General features: G+C 41.9%; 7 protein-coding genes across 7 annotated transcripts; 3 read left to right on the top strand and 4 right to left on the bottom strand. All coding sequences in view use genetic code 12, as the record gives it.

Moving 5' to 3' along the window:
* The first annotated feature begins 153 nt into the window (after positions 1-153).
* Positions 154-1,533, top strand: RPL32 (60S ribosomal protein eL32). Its single transcript, XM_064916692.1, has 2 exons — positions 154-396; positions 1,017-1,533. Coding segments are annotated over exons 1-2 (396 nt in total). The 5' UTR covers positions 154-395; the 3' UTR covers positions 1,412-1,533.
* Positions 1,534-2,015: 482 nt separating this feature from the next.
* On the bottom strand, positions 2,016-5,050 carry PTK2 (protein kinase). The gene has a single exon (XM_064919606.1). It carries the CDS (start codon positions 4,865-4,867, stop codon positions 2,288-2,290), a length of 2,580 nt encoding a protein of 859 aa, XP_064776292.1. The 5' UTR covers positions 4,868-5,050; the 3' UTR covers positions 2,016-2,287.
* A 4,004-nt stretch (positions 5,051-9,054) lies between these two features.
* SUR7 (Sur7p) lies at positions 9,055-9,873 on the bottom strand (the record flags this gene model as incomplete). Its single annotated transcript, XM_064919491.1, has 1 exon — positions 9,055-9,873. One exon carries the CDS (start codon positions 9,871-9,873, stop codon positions 9,055-9,057), a length of 819 nt encoding a protein of 272 aa, XP_064776291.1.
* A 1,961-nt stretch (positions 9,874-11,834) lies between these two features.
* ATG15 (triglyceride lipase) lies at positions 11,835-14,076 on the bottom strand. The gene has a single exon (XM_064916691.1). It carries the CDS (start codon positions 13,984-13,986, stop codon positions 12,028-12,030), a length of 1,959 nt encoding a protein of 652 aa, XP_064776290.1. The 5' UTR covers positions 13,987-14,076; the 3' UTR covers positions 11,835-12,027.
* A 588-nt stretch (positions 14,077-14,664) lies between these two features.
* RJT20DRAFT_126193 (putative pyridoxal kinase) lies at positions 14,665-16,073 on the bottom strand. The gene has a single exon (XM_064916690.1). The coding sequence runs from the start codon at positions 16,032-16,034 to the stop codon at positions 15,102-15,104; it is 933 nt and encodes a 310-aa protein (XP_064776289.1). The 5' UTR covers positions 16,035-16,073; the 3' UTR covers positions 14,665-15,101.
* A 1,064-nt stretch (positions 16,074-17,137) lies between these two features.
* SEC12 (Sec12p) lies at positions 17,138-18,495 on the top strand (the record flags this gene model as incomplete). The annotated part of the gene is made up of 2 exons (XM_064918741.1): positions 17,138-18,330; positions 18,477-18,495. 2 exons carry the CDS (start codon positions 17,138-17,140, stop codon positions 18,493-18,495), a joined length of 1,212 nt encoding a protein of 403 aa, XP_064776288.1.
* A 2,368-nt stretch (positions 18,496-20,863) lies between these two features.
* RAD18 (E3 ubiquitin-protein ligase) lies at positions 20,864-22,636 on the top strand. Its single transcript, XM_064919605.1, has one exon. The coding sequence runs from the start codon at positions 21,059-21,061 to the stop codon at positions 22,556-22,558; it is 1,500 nt and encodes a 499-aa protein (XP_064776287.1). The 5' UTR covers positions 20,864-21,058; the 3' UTR covers positions 22,559-22,636.
* Positions 22,637-23,023: the final 387 nt, after the last annotated feature.

Raw genomic sequence — 23,023 nt, 5'->3', positions numbered from 1 at the left:
TCCACTACACACTACACACTACATACAATTCTACACATACAGAGGTACAACACACAGGAACAATACACAGGTACACACTACAGCATCTCTCGTCACTCTCTCTCTCTCTCTCTCTCTCTCTGTTCCTCCCACTCCCACTGTCTGCTCCTCTCTCCTCCCGCTCTCTCTCTGTGTCCCCGTCCCAGTCACCGTGTAGGACCCATCTCCTTACACACTCCTCTCCTCCCAACTCCTGTACACACCATCTCCTCTACAATCACAATTTTCTTCCCTCTCGCTTTGCTCAATTCTCAGTGTGAGACTCAGCGGGTAATCGTAGAAAAGTGAAAATTTTTATATATACGTTTTACTGTATTCTGTTCTGAGTTCTATAGTATTAACGACCAAACATCAAAAGTATGTTGAATGAGAGAGAGAAGAGGATAGAGGAGAGTAGATAGAGGGTTATTAGAGCAGACAGTCGATTCTGTCGCTTTAAAAAATGATGAAATGTTGTGTTTTACCGGCGATGTATTGTATTGTTGTAGCAGATTGAATAATGGAAATGAGTTTGAGAAAAGATCCAGAGTTATGATCAAAGACGCCAAAAGATGAGAACTACGATGTGAAAAGAGTCATTCTGGAGGAATGCTAATCAAGACCCAAGGGGTCACAATAGACGATCAATCTCATTGGAATGGTTGTCTTCAAGTGCCAAAAACACTCATCGAAAGGTTATAAAAAGCATTGTTGCATACTGAGTTTGAAGGGAATCAAGAAAAGTGGACGAATCAACATAATCCAGTATTGAAAGCTAGTAATAAGGAGACATAACTGAATAAGGTCTGACTAGAATCTTCAGTGTTCAAAGTCGAATCATCCAATCTAAAACTTCATAGCTCAAAAACTTATACAATGCGATCATATCTATATCATCACATCAAGGACATACAAAACGGTATAACACTATTCATTCCACACCAAAGTCTACTTCATCTTAACCATTACAAAAAACGAATTACTAACAATTTATCTAGTGGCTGCTTCTTTACCACACCCAAAGATTGTCAAGAAATACACCAAGACATTCAAGAGACACCACTCTGACAGATACCACCGTGTCGCTGAGAACTGGAGAAAGCAAAAGGGTATCGACTCTTGTGTCAGAAGAAGATTCAGAGGAACCATCCCACAACCAAACATCGGTTACGGTTCCAACAGAAAGACCAAGCACTTGTCTCCATCTGGCCACAAGGTCTTCTTGGTTAACAACGTCAAGGACTTAGATGTTCTCTTATTGCACACCAAGACCTACGCTGCTGAAATCGCCCACAACATCTCCGCCAAGAACAGAGTTGAAATCGTCGCTAAGGCCAAGAAGATCGGTGTCAAGGTCACCAATCCAAAGGGTAGAGTTGCTTTAGAAGCTTAAGTTAGTTAAACGGATATTTATCACAACTGTTAATATATTGTCATCTTTACATGTTTAATTAATCTTTCGGGTATCTCTTTTTATATAAAAAAGTGTGTAAAAATAAAAGTCTTTCATAAAACAGTTTGTAGTGGAAGAGAGCGTTGTAGTGCTATGAATAGTGGAAGATGAAGCGGAACCTCCAAACAACATGGTAAGAGCATAATTATAGTGAAGTGTCTGACTTATTCAGATGGTATGGGCTTAAGAAAAATAGAGTTTAAATAAGGTGAACTACGAAATAACAAGTGCCAATTAGTATATAAATTTACTGAACAGATCATCTTAAGCATCATAGAGACGAGTCTGTACGATATCATTTCCACCTTTTTCGTTCTCTTCATAAATATTTAATCTCTCCACAAATATGTGTATTCTAGCGAAGAAGAGCGATTTCCTAAATAGCTTCTCATTAAAACTAGTTCCTAATATTAACCCTACTTAAATCTCTGTAAGATTGCTTTCTTCTCTCATTAAATAGCCCATTACTTGGGTCTTAATAACACTGTTAGCAGTATACTATACTCCCTCATTCTACATCACTCCTCTAAAGAAAGTGTATTATATATATAGGTATAGGAATATATGTATATCGAAAAGAAATAAATATCTAAAGAATGTATCAGAATAAATAAGAATCAACACAATTATTTTTCACTTTTGCAAATATATGAACACTTATCACTAACATAAACCGTCGTTACAGAGCCCATTGAATTTTTAAATAAAGCACACAAGAAATAGAAACTAACTGTCCATACAGACATCTATTGACACTTTGTCCTCGTTATTGGAAGAGAAGCTTTCAACGGTGTTCAGCTCACCCTTTCCACAAGCTCATCTTCTTCTTGAAATTGAGCCCGACATCGCAACAGTACTAATTTCGTTGTGGTGATGTTTCTTAATCTTGTAGCCTAACTCACACATTCCGTTGGAATCTAATTTCAACTGCGACGAAGTGCGAAGCAATGGCTTCTTATTTTCAGATTCTAAGGTAGAGAAGAAAGACTCGCCATCGAGAACACGATCATCTGCATTGTCAGCCTTGTCGCTATTTCCATTCTCCTTGGATTCTAACTTTTCATCTTTGCTATTACTAGCTTCAACAGGCTTTGAGTCCTCGTCTTCTGCATTGGTCAATACTGGTTGCTCTGCCACAGTATCTTCCTTTACTGCCGGTAAGTTGGAACTATCTTTTGAAGGATCTACGACGAGATCCAACATTGATCTAACTCTGGTAGAGCTGTCACTCGAGTGGATAGAAGCATTAGAACTACTTGTGGTATGGTCACTGGCATATCTTTCAGTAGGATTGGAATTGCTGTGTGGACGACCAGAATGGCCATTCTTAATAGGGGTATGGTTTAAAGAAGCGTTCGAAACAATTGAGTCATTATCCTTCTTTGTAGGAGTTACGGCAACGGTTGGGGAGGGAGGCGGTTGGTTATTGATGAGTTTGCCATCAAGTAGTATTTCATCGGGTGCTTGATGTTGTGGTGAGATCTGAGCAGCTTTTACTCCCTGGCTTACCAAATCCAACATGCTTCTATATGGTGTGTGCAATGTATCCTCTTCTTCGACCTGTGCTCTTTGGCCAATTGTTCCTCTTCTGGATGGAGCTCTAGAGTTAGGTACGGAAGAATTATTAGAGTTGTATCCATTGGCGCTCTCTCCTGTTCCAGGAATCACAAAAGGATTAACAGTTTGGTCTGGGTGCTCGTATAAACACATTTCCAAGCCCTGGAACCATGGATCGTTGAATAACTGTTCTAAATTGTATCTATGTGTGACAGAGGGGTCACAGAGCTTCCAAGCTACTCTGGAGGCACCAGTAGATTGGAATTGGGCCGCCCACTTGAACTCTGAGCCAGGTCCCTTTGTATAGTCATCACAGTTTCTGAATGTTGTATGGTCCGAACAGTATCTGTTATGTGTAAATTTATATTCTCTGTATGCATGGTCATTGAGGCTGGCACTTTGGAACGGCACACCAGCGTATATCAAACAGAAAAGAAGCATTCCCAACCCCCAATGGTCCATTTTAAACATATCGTAGGCGAAATTTTTGACTTCACTATGAGACTTGTCTTTAAGAAGCATGACTTCTGGAGGAGAGTATGGAGGAGAGCCGACATATGCCGTAGAAAGCTTGACTGGACTGGTGAGATCGTCTGGTACCTCGTGTCCCCAATCAGAGACACCAAAATCACACAACTTGGCTACACCATTGGCATCTATGAGGACGTTTTCGGGCTTCATATCTCTGTGAACAATGCCAATGTCATGAAGATACTTCATACCATAAGCAACTTGCTTGAAGATACAGTATTTTTCAGCCAATGGAGTACGTTTCCAGCCTGGTTTGGTGATTGCAGAGAAGAGATCTCCTCCACTGCAGTACTCTAGAACAATACCCCAACCCCTAGTAAGGTTAGTTTGAGAAGCTATTTTCACCAAAGCAAGTACATCAACAATATGTCTTGAAGCAGCAGCCTTCTTCAGGAATATGTACTCTTTAGTGACTCTTTGGTAAAACTCCTCGTCGGTTTCCTTTGAAAGCATAGTCATCTTCTTCAAGGCATATACTGATTTCTTGTGGTTGATGGCATTAATTATTCTAACATCGGAAGAACCACCATATCCGAGCTTTTTGGTGTTAGCATCAATTTCGTAGCACTCAAGTAAATTGACATGCTCTTGCTTCATGTCATCTGGAAGGAAGTCATTTGGGTCCCTAATAGGGTTGGCCAAGACCCTCTCCCCATCGCCCACACCACTAAGATAGAATGATGCGTTCATTGGTCCTCCTTCTTGTGTAGGGTTCTTATTGATTCCATAAGGGTTGTAGACGATTTTCTCTCCGGCTCCGCCATGAATGGAGCTTGAAGTAGATGATGGTTGTGGGGGAGCTTTGTTCACGGCGGATTTAGCATTCTTCTGGTTCATATTCTGGATGTGTGCAATAGTTTCTGCTTTCGTAAGCTTTTTAGGTTCACGAGTCAAGCTCAGAAGGTTTGCTGAGCTAAGACTTGGTGCATGTGCATGACCTTTTGGAGTGCTTGAATCAGGAGAGTGTGATTTGTGTTCGCTGTTGCTTCTCAAGCGTGCTGGGTTGGTATTTCTTCTCTTAATAGAGAGAGAGCTGGGAGTACGACTTACTGGCGTGGCAGCAGGAGCTTGCTCACCCGTAAGTGCCGTTGGTGAATGTCCCTGGCCATCATTAGACGAGAGAACGTAATTGGCATCACGGGCTACAGCGGCTCCGTTGGCTGCCAGCACGGCCAGTTTATCATTATGATGATGGAAGAGCTTAGTGATGCCCGTATGAGAGTTCGATGGGGCCACTGGCGGCGCATCACGCTTGAAGAGGTTTTTGATGTGGTGGTGGGTCGACGAGTGCTTATCAGTGACTACCATTGTGAAGAAGTATCAATTTAACTGGTGTAGCAGTAAAGATAAATTACTGGTAATCAAAAGTAGTAGGTTAAATTGTCACAAATTAACTAGTAATGAACAACTAATGATGAACTGATCTGGTTAAACTTCGGTCAACGGGAGTTTATTGCAAGGTCTTCGTTGTGAGTCGTTGATTTGAGTAGCAACTGACGAATCCTGGTGGTTAGAACTGGCCTGATTACCCAGTTTTTATCGAATTCTACTGATAGCGGCTAATTTTCTTCCCTCGCTAACACTGCACTGTTTACTAGGCTAATAATTGACAGTGGGTAGTGATAGACAAGAACAAGCCAGGTATTGTAGTTGGAGAATTTGTGGAGATTTGAATGATTCCGTTACAACGGCGTGGTAGTTGGCGCTGGGGACTGTCTATGTGGCCAACACACCAATATATAACTAGCAATCAATCTTACAGTAATCTATTAGCTCCAAATTGCATCTTAGTGAAGTCAAAAGGTTTTATAATAAAATTAATCCGGAATTCTGGTTGGGGAGAAAAAAGAAACGGGGTAGGAGGAAAAGAAATCAGGGCCGGTCCGAGGGTGGGATGATGGAGGGGAGGACGGAAATGGCAGAGAGAGTGAGAGAATGAGTGAGAGAGTGAGGGAAAGCAAATGTACCGTCCAGGATTAGTCGTATTAGTCGTATTAGACCTGTAACAGGTGGTAGTGGTGAGAGCAAGTGGTGAGAGCAGAGTAGTGAGTAGCGAGTAGCAAGTCGTGACTAGTGAGTCGTCGTGAGCATATAGAGAGACCGTGAGTAATGAGTAGTGAATATAGACACTGTAGTGACTACCTACTTAGGACGTGAGGAGCGGTGGTGAGGATACCGCTACCAGTATGCGATGGGTTGGTGCACTGGGGCCATATGCGTTAATGCCCATATGATGTTGTTTCAACGTGGTGGAATTGGGTGGTTTTTATTTTAGACTGGGACAGAGTTCGTGATGTGGGAATGTCTCCTGGGCAAAAGTTTAGTCTAGTGGTCCAAAGGGTTTTGCCATACACTTGCCGTTCACCCAAGTCGTCGCCTTGTATTTCATCCTTCACCGTGGTCCCCAACTTTCGTCCTCAGGTGAACCCCAGCAGTCACCCTCGTAATCCACCGCCGGCCATGGAACAGTGTCAACCGGAATTACTCCCTGGTAATAATAATACTAATATTACTGCCAATAGAACGGCGATGCCGATAGCATTTTAGTATTGGCCAAAATTGGTCTGGATAGGGCCTACATTTTCTACTACCTTAACCCGACCGGGATGACTGATAAGGCCAATAACGAGTTCTTGATAATGTTCCACGCAGGTGTCAGGGCCAATTGACCTGCTCAACGGTGCAGCGAAGCTGGGCCCAAAGCCTCTCCAAAGCATGTCTGGTTCAAAATCTACAGATCTTTTCTGACTCACTCTATCTGTATCTGTTATATCAGATACACTACGCAATCGTCCCGCTCTCTGGCATTAGGCAACATTTATTTTCAAATGATGCTCTTCAAGTCTTCCGTTACCATTTAATTGTACCCCCTAGCTAAAGCTCCCAATCTACGAATTTCTCCCCGCCATGAGGTCTTATCATACACATACACACATCCGCCTAGCTCCCTTCTGAACGCCGTTCCTTAGCTTCTATGAACCTCTCTATCGTCCCATTCATCCATCATCCTTTTTTCTATTGTCCCCAATGCATTCTCACCTCTTCTCTGCATATCGTATGTTCGATCACAGCAGGACAAGAGTTCTCTGTAGAATGCCTCCCTAAACCGTATCTCTCCCACATGAAATTGCCAATCAACCTCTGTATCTATTAATATCGACAACGTTTCCCCATATTGGTTAATAGTTCCCATCCTGTACTCAATGGTGGGTCGAAGGATGTTGGGTATAAAGACATGCCCCACGCTTGTACGTCTATCTCCTGTACATGGTTATCGTTTTATACACATATCAACTCTGGAGTATTTCCTGGGATCAGCTTTTCTCCAACTTCGTTCCCAGCTTCCTGTGTTGTATCGTGTATTTTCATGTTGTATTGGCTAAGCTTTTTCTTGTCCTTTGTCTGGGCAGGTCCAGTGGGGTCGTGGAAACAGAAATGCCTCCCAATTCGTTCGTAATACGAGCACAATTTTTCTTGTCGGTGTGGGGTTGAGAGATGCCACCCGTGGTGGGGTCTGGTAATGGTTTCTACAATTGCTACGGACTCCTATTTGGCAAATTAACTGTAATACACTGCAACTCCACTATTCATGGTATGCGGAATTCATCATGGACCCACCGCAACCTGTAATCCGGTTGCTTTCGCTTGATGGCCCTCGGTATGCACCGGTGGTAGCGTCGGTGGTATGCCAACACTTATTTCGACTTTCCACCGTCGTCCAATACATTACTAACGAAGGCCCTGGTGAATGATCATTCTCGGTAATAAATTGTCGGTAGTGAAGGAATAGTTGCCCCGAGGGCCCCTTTAGGAATAAACTCCGGCGAGGTGTTTGTAAATGGCTACTGTAATTAGCTTCCGTTGGGGTTCAAAATGATCGCATATAGGAGAGTTTTAACACCGCTTTCCATGTATAACGACATGTATTCATGACGTGGATGACGTGAATTCCCGAGCATTACGCTAACGGGAAAATCAGGTAATAAGTGCTCTTTTCCTGATAATACTGGGAATAAGATTGGCTACCAACGGTTCAAATCCATCGGCGGACCTAATCCAATCACGTGAATGAAATTGATGACCATGGGCCGATCCGATTTATTGTAATAAATGAGCCGTGATTCTCTTGCCATTGTAGATATAGGGTTTCTTCGTCTGTTTGACTAGGTCAAGGTGACGCAGGCCAAGAACTACCGCCGTCGTGTCTGCGAGCTCGGTTTTGCCGTACTTTGGCATATTGTCGGATAATTGTTGTTCAATTCTCGGTAAACTCGCCGTATTGAGACTCTACTGTTGCTATGTAAAAAAGACTTCTATCAATGACGGTATTTTTTTATATTTAGTGTTCTCTGAAGTCTGGAGCTTCCATGCCTGAGATATGCTTATATTACAGCAGTTCAAACTTTAATTGCTATCATGCTGGATGAAATCATGTGTCTTTTCTAAAAAGCCCCGCGAGTCGTCTACAAGTTGTTTACATCATAAAATTGCTATCACCTTCTGTAAGATATAGTTAGCCCATTTCTTTCTATAGTAAGACCAAAGACCAGACTCGGCCTGATTATCCTTATCCAACGAATAGATAATTCCGACCCAATCATGTGCTAGTTTTATCTCTTTCATCTTAGTGGACTGTTTCGTGCATCCCTTGCTGAAAAAGGTCGGTTGCGATTATTGCAAAAAAATTGCTAATTATACATAATTTCAATGAGATACAACATTCACATGTTACCCCAATAGTGACTTGAATTTGACAATTCTAATAAATTATGATGATTTCTTATTATATAGACAGAATGCCTTCAGTAAAAGTAATATCATTTTTTAATGACTTTTCTTGTCAATAATTTGAACCTTTCTGTTTCAATATTGACAGTATTATTTATTCAGAAATTTGGATATTATTAAGGATGCAATTATATAGTTCATCCCATTGGAGATGAGTAATTTGGATTAGTATTTGCAAAAATGTTAGAATCTGCTCGGTACAGAAACTCACCGCAAAAGTGTGGTAGTTGCCTCGAGGAGTCGGTTTCCCGGTACCTATGCTTCTCTAATGGACATAATGAAGAAGGGATTTTTCCATTGGATTAAGTTGTGAAAAGTCCATGCAAGTGTGTTATTCTCTCTCTCTTTACAATCTTTACTCTATTTCACTGGTAGATGTATACTGGTTTTATATACTGGTATAATACTAAGGATATGGAACAAATACAGAGTATAAAAATTAAAGAAATTAAAAGGATTAACGGAAGAAAGGGAATATCAACAAAAAGGAAGATATATTACTAGAGACAAGTGCTCCACCATATACAATGACTTCGAGCTTGTTTCACATTAGACATGAATGCTCTAGCATTCACAGTATATAATTTTCATTGCTCACGCTTGAGCTCCTCCAAATGAAGTAGTTAGTCATTTGGACACTTCGGCAGAATGCCAAAAGTTAACAGTGCTAAGAAAAGGTATCAACTACTTTCAATATTACAGAAAGCTTAGACACTCTCTTCATCAGATGTCTTGTGGTTTCTCTTAATCTTGAAAAATCTGATTCCACCGCTGTTGTCCTCCTCCTTGTGCTCTTCAGCTGGAGTGGATCTAGTGAAAGAACTTTGGTCGTTAGCTGCACCAGGCTCAATGATTCCAGCTTCAGCAGCCTTGTTGGCATTGACTCTGTCAATGTGCTTTCTGTAGGAGTTAGCAATGTTGGAGGAGAAGGTGTTAAGCCATACAATACCTAAACAAACAACGGCAGCCCACAAGAGAGCCATGGACTTGACACCAATGTGAGCATCCAAGCCAGCATCGTGGAAAGCATTCTTGGCCAAGACAACGGTAGCGGTTTGGAAAGCGGCGAAAGCAGTCAAGAAGAAGGCTCCGACGGTGACCAAGAAGATGACAACCTTGTCGACAACAAGGAAACAGAAACCGAGGACATCAATGATGAGGGCCAAGGCACTGAAACAAAGGGCAACGATGGTGAAAGCAAACGAGAAACGGGTCAAGTAGTAGAAAGAGTCTCTGTTGTCAATGAACTTCTGTGGGACACCGTTGGTTGTGGAGAAGTTGTCAACTGGAGAGATTGGGTAGGCTGGGCCCAAGGTACAGCTGGTGAAGTCGTTCTTTTCACAGACACCCCAGAAAGTCCAGGCAGACTTGTTTGGAGCATTACGAATACCGGAAGTGTCGGCAGAAAGCCAGTAGAATCTGTCCAATGGGAAGTGGTGGGAAGATCCTGACAAGATGATGAAGATGAGGAGAAGGATGGTACCTGATAAGAAGAACAAGTTAATGACAGTGTGACTAGCTCTCATTGTGTGACGGATACGGAATGGTATAACTAGGGGAAAAACGCAATTTTGGGCGGTAAGGCTTCCGTTTTCTGAGATACGGTGGTCTTAAGGCGATGGTCGTGTTGTCTAAACACCAATTGAATTGTACTAGGTGTTAGAATGGACGGCTACACAAACAATCAACCCAGAAAAAGGGGGTTAGATGACTTGGTATTTATGTTTTTTTCGGCGGCCTCAAAAAAATCACCACACTAACAAAAGTTTATAGTGGAGGATTTGTGTGGACAGGAGTCGATGAGAATGTGGGAGGAGCGAGGGGCTGTTGTGGGAGGTTGGAGACGGTGATAGTTGGTGAGTTGATAGTAACTGGAGCTGACGACAGTGAGGACAATGAGGACAGACAGGTAGAAAACACAGAATACACCGAGTTGGATATCGTCGAAAAGTACGGAAACTGAAAGCAATTGGTACAAAAGGTTCAGAAAACAAAAAAAGTTGTCATCGAACAGCACAGAAAATAGGGTCATAATACTAAATATATACAAAAATGTAACAATCCGGATTCCAATGTGGAAATCCCAGTTCCATGATGTGCATTGAAATTTGCCAGAATGGAGGACGGAGCTGGGGGTGTGTATGTAGAGAAGTTATTATGTACGGTGTGGTAGGTACAGCAAGTGATGGTTTGTTATGGTTTACCCAGTACAGCCTAATTTCACAGCGAGATGGCACCGGCCTATGGGTAGAGAGTATGGGGTTATCAGGATGGATTTCGCAGAGGGCCCTGAATGAGAAGGGGTCCCGAACGGGGTCCAGACCGAGGAATTTGGGCCAGATTTCGCAAGCATGGAGTGGGCATGGAGGAGATGGAGCTGTTGAAGTCTGTATTTCATAGCTCTTTTGGTTGCTGTTATGGTTACTGTTTCTTGTCTTCTATGCCATGGCCTTTCTCGTCCCTTTACCAGCTCACTAACAATAATACGGGTCAACAATCCAGAAAAATAAAAATAAATCCTAATAGCACTTGATAGGTGAGCCTCACGCACCAGAAACAGCACACACCGGCATACAGCCCGCTGGACCTTCTGTTTCGGTGTGAAACGTAAATACAAACGTCATTCATCCGCCTCCCTTTTAGGCAAGTCGCACTTGCCGCATCGAGTCTGTCCACTGTGTATTATGTATGTGTTTCGAGATGAAAGGCTGGAACTGGGTCGGTACAGGAGAATGAGAACTGTTAGGACGGTATGCAGCAAACATTGCTATGAGCCAAGGACTGGTTTTAACCAAGGGCAGCTAGCCGGCGAATTTAGACATTGGAAATTGTAGTGGCTCCGATGCAGCGGTGGCTTTGCAGAGAAATGAAGGATTTTGTATGCACGTGCTGTGTTTACAAATTGGCTATTTGTTGATTAGCTAAGACAATAGATGAAAATTTCAGATGGGCAGACCGTCGGTGTATGGAACGAGTGGTGCCTGCGAGGGATGGTTTGGGAGATGTAATGGGAGGGCCCGGGATGGTAATGGGATTCTGGTGCAGATATTCTATGTAGATGAACCGTTCCAACGGCGATTCTATTTCCAAGCAGCGATTGCCTCGAAATTCGGCTGAGAGGTCTCGGGTGACCCTGGCTGTGTCCACAGCATGTAGAAATCGGATGCAATGTAATAGAAAGTGGAAGAGTAATTGGTTGATGCGTTCGAGATCACCTCAATTTCGATTTTCTTGGGTCGGTTCGAGCATGCCAGATTTAGAAGTGGCTAAGCCAAAGGTCATCGCAAAGTCATCGTCTACGGTGGTTAAATTAGTTAGAGCACTCTAATAATAGTAGCACAAGTGGAATCATCTACGTAGTAGTTAAATGAAGCAAATTAGTAAAAAATAGCCTTGTGACAAGGCGTAAAAGCAATTAATAGCAACACTTAAGCTTTCGTAAATCCATAATAATACTTCGTATCGTTCAATAATGATAATAAATTAATATAATATGCCTATTTACCCATTTATATATGAAAATATATCCTAACAATTCTAAAGTTCCAATGAAATAAAGTGAATCGTATCCCAGTAATAGTTGTGATTGAGGAATTATCGTAGTTTTATTCTACTCCCTCTTTAGTCTCTACGTTTTCTCATTTTGCAGTAATTAAATTGCACCCTAAATGTTTGCTCATTCAGCTTTTTACCTCCTCCTCGTCATCGTAACCCCACTTGGTACACCATCCGTACCAGGTCCTTTCTAAGCACTTCTTTGGCTCCTCTGTTGGTGTACCAGTCTCATCAGATGTTGTGGATGTTGTTGTCACAATACTTGATGTTGAAGCAGTCGCTATATCAGTGCGTTCTTTATTTTGCCGGTTACTTGTAGTAGAAGATTTCGGCTTAGGCTTCAAAGGATTAGGCAATTCTGGCTCGTCTGGCTCGTTGTCATCGTGGCTAGTGAACCTCCAATTAAAACAATCACGACATGGTGGTTGTTCTACACATGGTGCAGTTTCGTTATATGTCAAAATGATATCATCTATGACTGTGTGAATACGATGGTTCAATAAGTTGACTCTCCAGCCCTTATCGGAAACCACATCATAAACGCATTGATAGCCAGTATGACATGCTGTTTCCATTGCGTATCCTGCGACATTACAAGTACTGGAAGCACCATTACAAACACCCATGTAAATAGGGTCTGCAGTATTTCCAACGTGCCAAATGTTCTCCATGAACTTAGGAATTCCTGGTGGTTGCGGCAAATGTAATCTCTTGGTAGCTAGCATTTCACCTGGCGCCTCAAAAGCAACTGCGGGTAATCCATAAGTTCTACCCAACAACGAGGCTAATGCTCCACCCAATGAATGCCCAGTGACCCAGATATCCGTTGTTTCTGGAGGGTATGTAGCTGTGACATTACGGTAAATATCTAAAGCAGCTTGATAATATTTGTCCTGCTTCATTAACTCTTTTTCCAAGCAATCTTGGTTACAAGTATATGTTTTCTCATAACAATCACAAACTGTAGTCCACATATAGCCCACACGGGCACAACAACACGAAAACAAGAGATTATCATTAGTCTTGTCATTTCCACTGGTTTCATCACTACCTCCACCTGGTAGTCCAGCTCCAGATGTTCCTTTGATTCCAATTACGACAGTCTTGTTGTCTTTACTTACAAACACATGACCTCTTAATCCGATATCTTCCCAACCGAAGTTTATGTCAGTGTTATTCTCATCTGGAGTCCAATCACCCACATCAATCCAGTCCAGCTTTTTCTTCTCATCATCGTCAAGAGGAAACCTTACATATGCGTTGGAAGAGATAGTAGCCAAAGAAACGATCGTATCTCTGTCTTTCATATTAGGGACCTCAATTTCCATCTCATCTTCCCATTCCAATTCAATCTTGTTGAGGATTTTAGGATCACCTCTGACCTCTGCAGCATATGAGAGATAGGAATCGAGGAAGTTCTCGGTATGTCTCTCCTTCAATCTTACAACTTTACCTTTCTTAGATGACTTGCGAATAGGCAACTGAATTGAGAACGGATTTTTACCCTTATGTATCTTTGGCCAGTCCATGGCAGTGTAGACTTCTTCTAAGTTATCTGTATCTTCTATTTTGACATCATTTGACAACGACCGAGTCAACTCAGTGAAGTGCTCCTCATGTTGTGCCAAATACTGTGGTGTAATGTCCACACGACGGTGGATACGGTAGTTTTCGGGGCCCGTTCCATGGTGGAAAATGTGCTTCAATTCAAACGTCGTATCAGCGTTTAGTGTGTTAAGCAAGGGATGCTGCTGTTGTTGATCTTGATAATGGTTCTCTTGCTGATTTGAGGAAGAGAGTTGGACCGGGTTCGGCTTAGCGCTCAGATCAGCAAACACAGCACCAACGCTGGATCTGACTGTTGACGTGAAATCGTCAAATGCTGGTAGTATCACGGGGAATCCGAACGCGACGTTCTTTGGGAACAAAGTAGTGAATGAAATAAAACCCAATATCACGAAAGATATAATCACAACCATCACGTTTCGTGATCTGCTGCCAACATTAGAAGACGTAGCAACAAGCCCATGGGACAATGGAAGATGCGAGGAATCCGACTTTTTGGCTTTGTCTTTGACCTTCATGGCGACTTGCTGCTAATGTATGAGTTCTGATGAACAAGAAATCCCTTGATGTTATATGTTTATACCCTCTTGGTTTCACTTGAAGGTGGCGATGTTGTCTATTAGTTTTATCTTATCGTAGCCGCCCAGCCAGTGCCAGTGATGAAATCCCAACGTTTTTTGCGGTGTGCACATGGTGCGAGTTGGAGTCATGACCGCGCACAAGATCCGAGACGCAGTAGTGAGGAAGATGTGACTGAGTAAGTGTGTATATTTTGGTGCCGATGCAAGATTTCCAACCGGAGTTGTAAGGTGTGGATGGGGAGGTGGGAGGGGGCTTTAGGAGTGGTAAAGGAGTGGTAAGGGAGAGGTAAGAGAGAGGAAAGAGAGTGGTAAGAGAGAGGTAAGAGAACGGTAAGAGTGGTAAGAGAATGGTAAGAGAATGGTAAGGGAGTGGTAAGAGAAGTAGTAGTAGTGGTGGTGATCGTAGATTAGTATGTATGGAGTAAGTGAGGGTCAATCGGGGAGAAGCGAAAATGCGTAGGGCAAATAGCGTGAAATACCGTGAAAATTAGAGAGAAGCCCGCTAGAACTTGGCAGTTTGGTGGTTGTCGTGTGGAGACGGTGTCGCAGTAGTAATAGTGAGAGTAGTGGTAGTAGGTCGTAGTAGTTTATTTTGTCTTGCTTTGTATGTTAATTGTGGTGTATATTATGGGGACATGTTGTGGAGAACAATCTCCGTTATTTCTATATATAATGTAATTTAAAAATTAAATGTAGAATTATTATTATGCTTATTATGCTTATTATTATGATTATTATGATGCTTATTATGGCACGAGACAGAAGTCCGGTTACGATTGACACATTGAATCTGGCGTCGTTATTGTCACTGTGGAAATGGAGCAGAATGTCGTAATTAGAATCGGATCTATGATTATTACGGTATCTTTCATTTCGATCTATTTTTCTTTATTTTTTATTACGGATGTGATAAAGGGTCTTTGTAGGGGTTCCAGAAAGCCGGGAAGCCCCCGTCTAATATCAATATGCTAATGTATAATGTAAAAACCTTTAGAGAGACTTACTGCCCTTTCCAAGTTGGGCTCGAGGTGAAAGTCCTGGGACTTCGTTCCTCATACTCCAACCAAATAACTCACTCTACCAATTATATCTTCTCTATTATCTTCCAACAAAACCTCTCTCAGTGAAATGATCCGAAGAGACTTCACCGACTTCACCTCGGTGGATCCATTCTCTTCCACTTCAGCCTTGTAACTATGCTCTAAAATAAGATTCAACTTCACCAAAACATCTCCCAAAACTGCTGGAGTCAATTTATTCTTATTCTCATAGAAGGCATTGGCCATTAATGCCGTGAACAAGTCACCGCAACCATTAAAATGACAATGGATCTGAGTAATTGGAAAGTAAAACACTCTCTTCCCTTCCTCTGCTTCCGCAGAGTATCCTACTCCGTACATCTCTCCGTCTATAAGAACCGAAGAAAGCACTACGTTGGGAATATTATAGAGTTCCTGAATCTTTAAAAGTGCCGTTTTGATTGAATCCCAGTCCGTAATCTTGGTATCACTTAGAATCTCCAACTCAAATTGATTTGGGGTGATCAATGTTACAAATCCACTACTGAGAATAGCCTTGTATACTGGTATCACCTTTTCCAGGACATATAGTCTTCCATTGTCTCCTAACACCGGATCTACTATCCATTGTGGTTTCTTTGCGCTTGACGAGCTGTTGAATACCGTTATAAGCTGGTTATATATGATTTGCAATACTTCGTCGTTTGGGCTGTATCCAGTCAATATCAAGTCATAATGCTCATCAAAATCTACAATATCCTTGAGCCCCTGGAAAATGTCGTTTACAAGCTCTGGTGGACTTGCCTTTCCAGCGAATGTCCCAAACCCAGGATGGTTAGAGAAATTAGTGGTATTGATAGCATCAACGTCCCAGCCATAGTACTGTAAGGGAAACACAGTTGCTCTGTTTCCGACGTAGCCGTGGGAAACATGAGACAGAATCGTTAGCAAGTTCTTTGAAGCCATCTTCCCAGTCTTGTTCTTGCTATCAAAGTAATACCTAGGAGTTGGAGATGACTTTAAATCATGGCTTTATCTATTAGTAAGGTCCATGAAGAATTAGAGATAGTACTGTGTGCAGGTCACTGTATTACGACGTTTGGAGGAAGATTAATGGTGGAAAGATGTAAATTGGAAGGTAAATTACAGATCAGAGATGGTTATTTGTGGATTAGAATACCTGAATAATGGAATATGATAGAGAACTTGACCTTTATCAATTAACAAGCAGAACCAATTCTTTGGGGACTTTCTAGAATTGTAGAAAGGCACGTGACTACTGTGCTATATTTGTACTGTAAGACGTACCGAAGAGGATTTCACTGTCTATGACATACCAAGACATACAATCACATTGCATTGATTTCACAATGCCTAGCGAATTTTTTTCATTATACCAGCCGGTATCAAGTCGATATCAATACAACAATATTTTCCGTATTATTAATAAACTTCTGCCCTAATCTCTAACCCTATTTCCATTACTATAACTACCACCAGTGTCACTATCATCACCTTCGATCCTACACACTGATCCTTTTTGTATGTCCTCCCCCGGATTTGGCGGGGCCATAACTAAATATCGCACCCACGCCTCAATAATAGCTGGTTTTTTTCACAGCTATTTATCACACTTAGCCGTAGGGCTCTTTAAGTGTCTCTACATTAATGCCAACACACCAGTAAACCTGGAAGAAACCCAGCCAGAGAAGTCAATTCTCCTCCCATAGGCCTTATATACCCCCAGAAAATGCTTGTACATATTCCAAACTCTTTCTTGATCCCGTGTGCCCCAAATCTGCTGACTCTGTCCCGTGTCTCTGTCTCTACATCACGTCAATCTCTCCACTGTTTCAGTGTTTATCCTACACTACTGCGTCACGGGTCTTCTATTCCATGAACACGTATAAAAAATTACCTACCAAAATATCAAATCGAGAAGCACCTTTAAATCTTGTTTAGGTTGAGTTGTTTCTTTCACCATTGAAGTAGAACCAGTGAAAAATCACACAAAGGCAAAGGTAGTAACTACAAGATCGTACCAAGGACCAGATTTCACTATTCTTACCATGTCACTCAAGGAATCGGCCACGCTCGATGTTGGTTTCCCGATCATGAGCGCGAAGTTCATCAATAACAAGACGGTTCTTGTTACTGGTGGAGGAGGCGAGGGAAATAACGGAATTCCCAACAAAATCACCGCCATCAAGTGCAGTTTCAAGGTCCAAGACCCCAAGAGACGTCTCCAGCGTTTTCGTGAAATCACACTTCCACTGAACGAGGACTCTCCCCAGTGTTTAGACACTGGAAAGATCGTGGATGACGAAGAAAACAAGTTCTCCGTGTTTGTAGGATGCAACCAATCGTCACAATTGATCCGTTCAATGAACATCAACAACAATCTCCGTAAGTACGTCTACACTAATGAGGAGCATCTCAGATTCGTGGACGCTGCCCAGTTGGAAGAAGAGATTGTCGGTGATGTAGACGACTACCCAAAAGTGATCCGTCTCTCCACTAACAGCGGAGTTGGAAGTTTCATGACCAGCTCAGTTCCATCTGCAATCTACATCTTCAACCCAGATCTGTTGGAATTGAAATTCAAGTATAAGCCTGAAAAAGAGGTTGAAATCAAAGATTTCGCCTTGAGCCCCGAAGACGATGGCAAAACTTTAGTGTATGTTACCTCCAATTCTATCGAGGCTGTTTCCACCTCCGATGCATCTAAGGTCTCGACCTCGATAAAAAACACTAAAACAGACTCCGAATTGAAAAAATTCATTCTCTCGAAGGTTCGTTTCCTCAACAATGACATTGTCATCGTCAGTGCAAGCTCTCGGGGAAGTAAGGGAGCTGTGCTCTTGAAGTACTCTCTCTCTGAGCAGAAAATTCTCAAGCAGAGTCTAATTTCAAAGAAATTCAACAACATAGTGGCTTTGGATATCTCTCAGAGCCAAGATTTGGTGGCAGTAGCGGGCAATGACCTCTCATTAACTGTGATTCGCCTTTCTGATTTCAAAGTATTAAGTACTTACCCCAAACTTCATCCATTTGCCATAACTAGTGTTGCATTTTCGCCTAACGGCTCCAAACTTGCAACCGGAAGTGCTGCAAATACTCTCCATGTATTCAGAGTTCCTCAGCACCATGCTAGAGGTAAGTCGACACTTGGAACGTTATTCCAATATTTGTTTACTATTTTATTCGTAGCGTTTATCGCTTTTGGATTGCAAAAGAGTCACGAGCTGGGCCAATTGGATGAGTTAGTAAATTTGTCCCAACAATATATACATAATGCACCTGAATACTTCCACAACTTTCAAAGTGGAGAGTTTTTCCAAAAGTCTAAGGAATACTTTCAAAGTGGAGAGCTTTTACAAAAGTCCAAGGACTACTTACAAAACGGAGAGTATATTCAAAAGTCTAAGGAGTATGTCGGAAAATCTGGGGAATACTTACAAAAGTCTAGTGACTTCATCCAAAAGAACGGAGGAGTGTACCTCCAGAAATCTACTGAATTATCTAAAAAGTATGGTGTTATTGGATATCAGTATGCTTCAAAGTACGCTCGATACTATGGAAAATTGGGATATTCTTATATCTTAGAGAAGATAAGAGGCGAGAACGTCGAAGGAGATGATGACACTAAGAAGTATTTCCTGATGGGTGAATGGGAAGATGCCAAGAGTGACATATTTGAGGAGGCCAGTGATGATATCTATATTTCTAACGCTCCAACCAATGACCAAGAAAGCGATTTTTTCTCCGAGATTACTGATAGAACAGAAACAGCAACAACGGCGGAGGAGGTTTACTCTACAATCGCATCAGTAGCTGAGGACATTTCGGAATTACCAGTAGAAGATGATGCACCAGAAGAGATCGAGGTGACGACTCTAATTCAAGATGAAGTTCATTTAAAGGAAGTCACGAAAGATATTGAAGACCTCACCAAGAATGGTGAACTTGACACGGAGTCTTTCTTTTCAAATGAGGACAATTATATTGAGACTTCTTTTGAAAGCGGGGAACCATCTCAAACTGCGCAAGAAGATCCTTCCGCAGAAGCAAGCATTGATTATCCAAAATTCGATGAAAATACAGAAAGCGTATCAAACGATACAGTTTCTACAGAAGAATATAGTGTGAAAGAACCAAATGGTCCAGCATCAATCATTGAGGAAGCTGTTATTGAAGAACCAAATACTGAAGTACCATTAGCCGACAAGCCAGTCGTTGATATCCCGATTGTTGAGCAACCTGTCATTGACGAACCAATTGTTGAAGATGTCACTGGCAAACCTCCAATTATTGAAGAGCCAGTTGTTCAAGAACCAGTTGTCCAAGCACCAGTTGTCCAATCACCAGTTGTCCAAGCACCAGTAGTTAAAGAGCCAGTAGTTGAAGAACCAGTTGTTGAAGCACCAGTAGTTGAAGCACCAATTATTGAAGCCCCAGTTATTGAGGAACCAATTATTAAGCAACCAGTTGTTGAAGAACCAGTTGTTGAGGAACCAATTATTAATGAACCAGTTCAAGAACCAGTTGTTGAAGAAACAATTGTTAAATCACCAGTGATTGAAGCACCAGTTATCGAGGAACCAATTATTAAGGAACCAATTATTAAGGAACCAATTATTGAAGAACCAGTTGTTGGCTCGCCTGCTGTTGAAGATTCAAGTGTCCAACAACTGGTTGAACTGCAAGTTGCAGAAAAATCAGTAGTCGAGGAAGATTCCAACAAGTCTGACGCTCCTGTAGTGGATGAGAAAGGGGAACAAGAGGCAAACAGCTCAAAATTCCCAGATAGTCATGACAATACTGAAGAAACTGAAGCAAAGATAGTTGAGGCAATCAAGGAAGAAGTAACCCCAGAAATTTCCCCTGAGCCAGTTAATGAAAGAGTGGAAAAGACAACACCAAAAACTCCAGTTGATGAAAAGGTTGAGGAGCACGTTCCTGAGCCAGTCGAAGAGTCAGTTCCTAAGGCATCTGAAGAGTTCGTAAGAGAAGAAACCCAGCATAGCTCTGAAACTGCCGAGGAGAAATCTGTCGCTACAGAAGCGGTCGAGAAAGTTATCCCAGAACCCGTTCCAGAGGCCGTTCCAGAGGCGGGATCAGCAGCCAACCAAAATGTGAACGAACCAAAACATGAGAATGTGGTGGAATCAGCGGAGGCTGTTCCGCAACAAGAAAAATCAGAGGCTTCCTATGAACAAAGGAAGGAAGATACATCTGAGGCTTCTACCTCTAAAGAGGTCGCTGAAGAAGTGACTACTGTTAGCGAAAAAGCCCAAGAAGATGTAAAGACCACATTATCGGAAAAAGCAGAAATTCCATCGGAAGAGCCATCTTCTGCTCCAGATAATTCCGACGAGGAGGCTAGCCAGACTAGAAAAGTGGCAAGAAGAACGGTTGCCAGACAAGACCTGTCTGTACCAGACCACGATGAGTTGTAATTAGTGTATCGATCAATTTAGAATTTAGTCATAGCATCATCAGTATTTAATTACCTGAAAAGTTATCGTATAATAAACGAAGTGCAAAGAAGTCTTCTTTATAAGAAATGGGCTCAAGTAGAGATGAGACATGCAACTCAACAGATAACAGATAACAGATAACATCCCACTATATTTCAAGGAGAAATAGTAATGGATAAACCATACATATGTAATCCACAATGTAAAACAGAATCTAACATCTCTCATCTTACACATAACACCAGGTCCTCTAAACAACTAATCATCACCCTCCATGACGACTCCAAAAGAATTCTATTGATGCAAAAAAGATCCCCAGATATTTCCACATGGTAGCGCTAGATATAATCACACGCGTAATTTTTATCGTTTGCAAAATGATTTGAAATGAAGTTTGCCATTGACTGTTCCTTCAGAAGCAAGCTTGTTGAATAGTATATTTATAGTAGTGAGTATATATTCGGACTGACGTGAGTAGTAGGTCTATTGTTGTTTTTGCTTTTAGGAAAAATGAGTACAAATCCATTCAATAGAATACTACTGGACGTGACAGATCCTACGGACTGGAAAGACACTAAAGTTCCAGACTTAGCGGTGTTAGATTCGCTAGAAAGATGCTATATTTGCAAAGAATTCTTTCGAGCGCCAGTATTGACTAGCTGTAATCATACTTTCTGTTCTCAGTGCATAAGAGAGTATTTAATCAGCAATAATCTATGCCCATTGTGCAAGACAGAGTTGTTCGAGAGCAGCCTTAAGAGAGATATACTATTGGAAGAAATCGTAGCGTGTTATTCATCCATACGGCCGCGACTACTAGAGCTATTAAAGACGGAAAAGAATTCAAATAATGATAATAATGAAAAGAAAGAGGAGAGTGGAAGCGTCGAGAAGGCTAACATATCAGAACAAAGCACATCGAATACGGAAGTTTGCTATTCTCCACAGCAGAACCTTATTAACGATAGCCACAAAAGACTGTCACATAGAGACAATGAGGAAGTAATAGAGGTGCTATCTGATGATGAGAGGGAACGTGTAAGTACAAGCAGTTCCTCACCGGAATTACTAGGTGAACCAGCAATGAAGAAGGTAAAGATAGAATCACTGCACAATGAAACTTTGGACGCTATACCAGGTCGGGAGGACTTAGTCACTTGTCCTATTTGCTCAACATCAATGTCAGCAGAGGAATTACAGACGAGACACATAGATGACTGTTTAAATGGCAGAATTACATCAAGATCGAAGCCGCAGCAATTGCAGAAGAAGAGACCCTCCCCGAGAGCAGGAATAGCTTCATTCTTCAAGAAGAAGGACACCAGCCCACTCGGTACAAGCTCAATATCATCAGTCTCTAGAGGTGCACAGCCTTTGGGCCACTCTGACTTCTACTTCAAAGAAGTGGAAAAACATGTAACAGAAACCAAAAAGCTATCGAAGCTAGACTTCGCATCATTGACTACTCCAAGATTGAAAGAGAAGCTCGCAGCATTTAAGTTGCCAATACAGGGCACTCGAAACCAACTTGAGTTGAGGTACAACCAGTACTATGTCCTTTACAACTCTAACTTGGATAGTAACCACCCCGTGCTGGATAAGATCTTAAAGCATAAGTTAAATCAATGGGAGAAATCGCATCTGGCATTCAATTCAGAATCTGCTAATTTGTTCTCCAGTAGAGGCACAATCAGTAACAGATCAATTACAGCGAAGAACTTCCTGGTAAAGGAGTGGCTTGACGTGTACCAAGATGAATTCAGAGAATTGATTAGAACAGCAAGAGCTTCTGTGGCCAAAGAACGAAAGGAGAGAAAAAAGGAGCAAGCACCAAGAGAAGAGGTTGTGGAGACGGAACCTACGGTCTTCAAGCCGGATGCCGTATCCCCTGCTTCAACTCCCCAGGAAATTGGGTCCACCAAATCCGTCGATGGGGGTACCTCCTCAGACTTAACTTTTGAGTTGGATATGGGAAGTAGCATGCTTTTCGATAGCAATGACACGACCTGATGAGTTAATAGACCTATAGATTAATAATCCATTCACAGTTAGTACAGGAGTTTTTAAGGGGAATGGTTTTCGCAATTGTAATTGGATGTCACATGTAGTAATTAACAATATGTTTAAATATTGCAAGTAGTTACTGGGCTTAAGAACGTAAGGAAACTTGGACCCCACGGTGTATAATTATTACAGCCAGCCCACCAGTAATGGGTGCAAATATCGATACCCAATCTCTCTCCCCTCCTCAACACAAAGCCCGTCGATTGCAAATCAAAACATTGCAACCTGAATGCAAATGCCGGCATGAAAAACACCACCAATGCTACCAAATGGGTTCTCTTTGCTTCCTTTTCCTTTTGGCCTACAGGTACTTTAAGGTTCAATTATATTTGCTCTCACCTATAGTCTTTTCCACCTATCCAAAATTGCTCAATTCTACTCTTTAGCCACGACTTACACCCTCAGCTCGCG

Source organism: Scheffersomyces xylosifermentans, assembly GCF_036884685.1.
Source record: "Scheffersomyces xylosifermentans strain CBS 12540 chromosome Unknown RJT20scaffold_2, whole genome shotgun sequence".
NCBI lineage: Eukaryota > Fungi > Ascomycota > Pichiomycetes > Serinales > Debaryomycetaceae > Scheffersomyces > Scheffersomyces xylosifermentans.
The sequence above is the reverse complement of the archived record's forward strand: the minus strand, read 5'-3'. Positions and strand labels throughout refer to the sequence as shown.